Source organism: Triplophysa rosa, unplaced genomic scaffold (assembly GCF_024868665.1).
Source record: "Triplophysa rosa unplaced genomic scaffold, Trosa_1v2 scaffold155_ERROPOS555371, whole genome shotgun sequence".
Classification (NCBI taxonomy): domain Eukaryota; kingdom Metazoa; phylum Chordata; class Actinopteri; order Cypriniformes; family Nemacheilidae; genus Triplophysa; species Triplophysa rosa.
In genome coordinates this window covers 117,141-121,281 of record NW_026634159.1, presented here as the reverse complement: position 1 = coordinate 121,281, position 4,141 = coordinate 117,141, and the positions used below count along the sequence as shown (strand labels likewise).

The following is a 4,141-nucleotide window of genomic DNA, read 5'->3' as shown; positions in this document are numbered from 1 at the left end:
ACACAAACCACTGTGAAATTGACCAGTGCAGTAATACACCACGGAACTAAATATGCTGCTGGGATGGTATTGCCTTATAGGTCAGCTGCTGGACTACCAGATTTCGTTGAGATTTCACAGATTGTCATTGAAGACGGCAGTCTCAGTTTCATTGTGAAGTTACTTAACAGTTGGTATGATGAACATTTTAGGGCATTTATTTTGGACAACTCTGGGAAATTGACCCTGATACAGCATAGTGAACTTAGTGATGCATATCCCTTGGCAGGATATTTTGTGGGGGGTAAACGCATGGTGACATTGAAACGTCACATTGTTTGCAATTGTTAGGTGAAAAGACCATTAAAAAGACTATTTAAGTCTAACACCTGCCTTAATTCACATTGTTTTCCTGTTTTTGTCCAGATGGATTTGGTAGCCTTGAAAGTCGTTTTAGAGCACCGGAGTGAGAAGCTTACTCTACCCGCAGGAATACCCAGCACTATAGAGCAGTTAAGTAAAATTGTGAAAGAGACATTTGGACTAGTTGAGGATTTTACCCTGCATTATTTGGATGAGGACTTTGGTGATTACTTCACACTCCATTCTACCGACCATATCAAACACAAGGGGACAATCAAAGTTGTGACCATTCCGTCAGTAGTCCTTACATTTACTGCTCTGACTGAAAATGATCCAAGCTCTTCTACTGACACAAGGCCAGATATCCAGACCGATCCCAGCTCTGCTACTGACACAAGGCCAGATATCCAGACAGATGGTATTTCAGTGTCTCCACAAAACAGTGCTATACTGTCCCCTCTTGGAAGTGTTTATAGGTCATTATGACCAGATGAAATCATCATTCCACGTTTATCTGTGGCAGCAGAGGAAGCACTGAAGAATGCCAATGAAAAATTTGTCAAAGATGGTACTTTGCTAACTACTACTCGGGTCAGGCCTGAGATTTTGGAAAAATTGGCAGACTACATGTATATAGCTACACAGCCTACCCCACAGGCCGTCAGATAAGTGAGGTGGCAGAGGCTTTAGTCAAAATCCACCCGTGTCTGGCAGAACCAGGCAGTCATACCGGTTGGAATGGATGGATGTATTCTCTTAAGTACAAAATGGGAAATTACAGAACGAAGCTTAGAAGTCTTGGATTTCCTGAGGTTACCTGCAATTCGTTTAAGAACAAGCGCCCCAATGACAGGACACCTGCAAAGAATGTAAAGAAAGCTCGGAAAGGAGAAATGGTGTTTCTTCCATGCTATCCCGCAGGAATTGCTAAGGACCAGCAAGAGGTAGACCGAAACCAACTAATTGAAGAATCAAAAAAGAGAGACAGCACAGCTATCAAGGACTTGATGTGCAGAACTTTTGCACATAGAAGGCATGATGTCATCAGTCTGCAGATGAGCATCAAAGACATAAAGGACAGATGGCCTACCTTGTGTAATGTCTCTCAAGTAAGTAAATGGAATGATTTTAGCAAGTAAAACGTCAGTTTTTGTCAGTGTTGCATCCAATTTAAAGTTTTATGCAACAGTCTTCAATCCTGTTCATCTCAATATGGATTTAAGTTTTTGTTGCAATTAAATGAACATAGCTTTTGCTGACTTGTTGTTTCTCTTCTCATCTTTAAGATCAGTGCAGAGTTTCAGAGGATCACTACAATGAATCTTGAGCCAAAGTTCATGTCGATGTTGGACCTTTATTCCCCCAAACTGCTGTCATTGTTCCAAGTGAAGAAGGGTGCTTTAGGAGAGCGACTCCGGGCACAACTGAGTATTCTACATCAGGTATTTTTATTTATAAATTTTCCATCTGCGTTAAATCACTCCACAAATGCCGCATTTCATACACTGCAAAACATGCTATTCTTAAAGAATATATTTGTCTACTGGATGGATTAAGTAGTTATTGAAATACCTTCTGTTTTACAGAGTGGAATCTCCATGCACCGAAAACGTGAGGTTGTCATTCGATGCCTCGTTGGCTATCTGGGAGAAGATGCATGTGGCTTAATTAAGGAATTTGAGGTTAGTTCAGTAGTTTTCAGTATTTTTTTTACAGAGTTTGTTTTGAAGTTTAAATTCGGAATGTTTGAGAGTAGAAGCTCAGAAGTTGCAAAAGTCTCGAATTGCAACTCAAAAACTATGCAATGACGTCACAAAATTGTTAGTGTGTGACGTCATCCAGCGACACAGTACCACAAAATCCTAACCGAAACAATGTATTACCGGTTGTTATCTGGCAATATCAAACCTTGGAATATCACAATAGGCCAATCAGAATCAAGTATTCCAGAGAGCAGTGTAATAATTTATTTATCTTACAAAGCAGTTACAATGTTTTCTGTCGTGTCATCGTTTTGTTACATATATAAACATTTTGTTAAGAATAAGACAGTTTGATGATGTACTATTTTTTTATTGTTGTTTCATTAAAAATAATAATGAACCACAAGCTAGACAAATTGTTTTTGTTTTGTAACTCTTTTGTTTACTCTTTGTTAATAACATTTTTATATAAGAGTTTGTCATGATTCTTTTTTATGATTGTTGAATTTTTCATTAAGGAAAATAATGAATAAAACATTTTAATCATTCGTTTAAAAAAAATCACAATACATGTAATGATATACAGCATTGAAGCTTACAGTTGGTCTCTTCTTTTGTTAAAAATGAATTTCCCAATGGAGAAAACTCTTTGTAACAAGAATATTGCTGTTAATTGTTGTAACGCCTTCCCCAGTAAACTTTAAGATAACCTTTCATATGGTTTGTAGCGCCCTGAAGGAGGTGACTGACAGGATGTCTGCTTTTTCAATGACTATTTGTTGTGTATTTGTCACTGTCTTGTAACATTCAGGCTGAAAGTTAGCTCTAACCAGTTATCTTTACAATATGTCTACAGGATTCTGCTGATCATCCCGTCATTGTGGAAGAGGAGTTGGCAGAGGAGGCCATTAAAACCTACATCCTGCAAAGCAATGGGGCAGTCACCGATGTAGGAGTAGTGATTGAGGGCATCACAGTCCTCAAAAATCTTGACCATCTCAGCAGAGCTTGCTGCTATCTTTTGGGTCTAACTTACTCGCTGGATCTGAGATATCCCAAGACTCACCGATACATATTTGAAGTGTTCCAGAAACTTCTTCTTGAACTGGATCCAGCTAAACTCTCTGTTAAAGTTCAGAGACTAAAAATCAGCTGCTTGCATAGACTTGCAAGATCATCCCATAGAATGGGTATTCCTGTTGGAATTTTTTTCGTACTAATTGTATTCAAGGGATAGTTCTTGATCTTGAACAGATCATCCCATAGAATAAGTATTCCTGTTGAAAAGTTTTTCTGATTGATTGTTTTCAAGGGATAGTTAACTCAAAAATGAAAAAGTTTTCATAAATCACTCGCCTCTTAATTTGTTCCAAACCTGAACGAGTTTCTTCTAAAAGAGGATATTTTTGAAGAATGTTGGTAACTAGACATTTGATGGACCCCATTGACTTTCATAGTATTATTTTAGTACCATGGAAGTCAATGGGGCCCAACTGTCTGGTTACCAACATTCTTCAAAATATCTTTCTTGGTATTTAACAGAAGAAAAAAAATCATACAGGTTTGGAACAACTTGAGGATGAGTAAGTAATGACAACATTTTCATTTTTGGGTGAACTATCCCTTTAATGTTGATCTAAATGTGGCAGTTAAAATTAAATGTATTAATTTATTGTTTTAAAGGTGAGTGATATGGTTGGTATGCACCAGGAACCAAAGGTTTAGTCATTAAGGCTATTTTTCATGCAATCTTCAATATTAAAATGATGAAATAGAAAATGTTGAATAGGTTTTTTAATTTAAGATTTCAAAATGTCCAATGTTTAACAAATACATTTTTTAAATTTAAATAATGTGTGCACTGGTGCTTTTCTTTATAACTTTTTAACTTTCTTTTTAACATTTTATTCATTGTAATGTACTCTTGGAGTAAAGGGTAACACAATGTAAACAAGTAAATGCAACATTTTGATAATTGATAGTCCAATATTACATTAAATTCACATTTACTAAATAGTTTAAATGTAACAAAAAAGTGCTATATTTTCAATTATATCTACTCATTTATTTTGGTGAAACAATTTACACAAAAAATT

The 4,141-nt window shown here is 36.4% G+C and overlaps 1 protein-coding gene across 1 annotated transcript; it reads left to right on the top strand.

The window, feature by feature from the left end:
- The first annotated feature begins 834 nt into the window (after window positions 1-834).
- LOC130549715 (uncharacterized) lies at window positions 835-3,367 on the top strand. The gene is made up of 4 exons (XM_057327014.1): window positions 835-1,451; window positions 1,629-1,784; window positions 1,929-2,024; window positions 2,902-3,367. Exons 1-4 carry the CDS (start codon window positions 1,089-1,091, stop codon window positions 3,280-3,282), a joined length of 996 nt encoding a protein of 331 aa, XP_057182997.1. The 5' UTR covers window positions 835-1,088; the 3' UTR covers window positions 3,283-3,367.
- Window positions 3,368-4,141: the final 774 nt, after the last annotated feature.

Coding starts and splice junctions, on each gene's coding strand:
- LOC130549715 (XM_057327014.1), top strand. CDS start 1,089: ATGTATTCTCTTAAGTACAAAATGGGAAATTACAGAACGAAGCTTAGA. Junction 1,452..1,628: donor CCTTGTGTAATGTCTCTCAA/GTAAGTAAATGG, acceptor CTCATCTTTAAG/ATCAGTGCAGAGTTTCAGAG. Junction 1,785..1,928: donor AACTGAGTATTCTACATCAG/GTATTTTTATTT, acceptor TCTGTTTTACAG/AGTGGAATCTCCATGCACCG.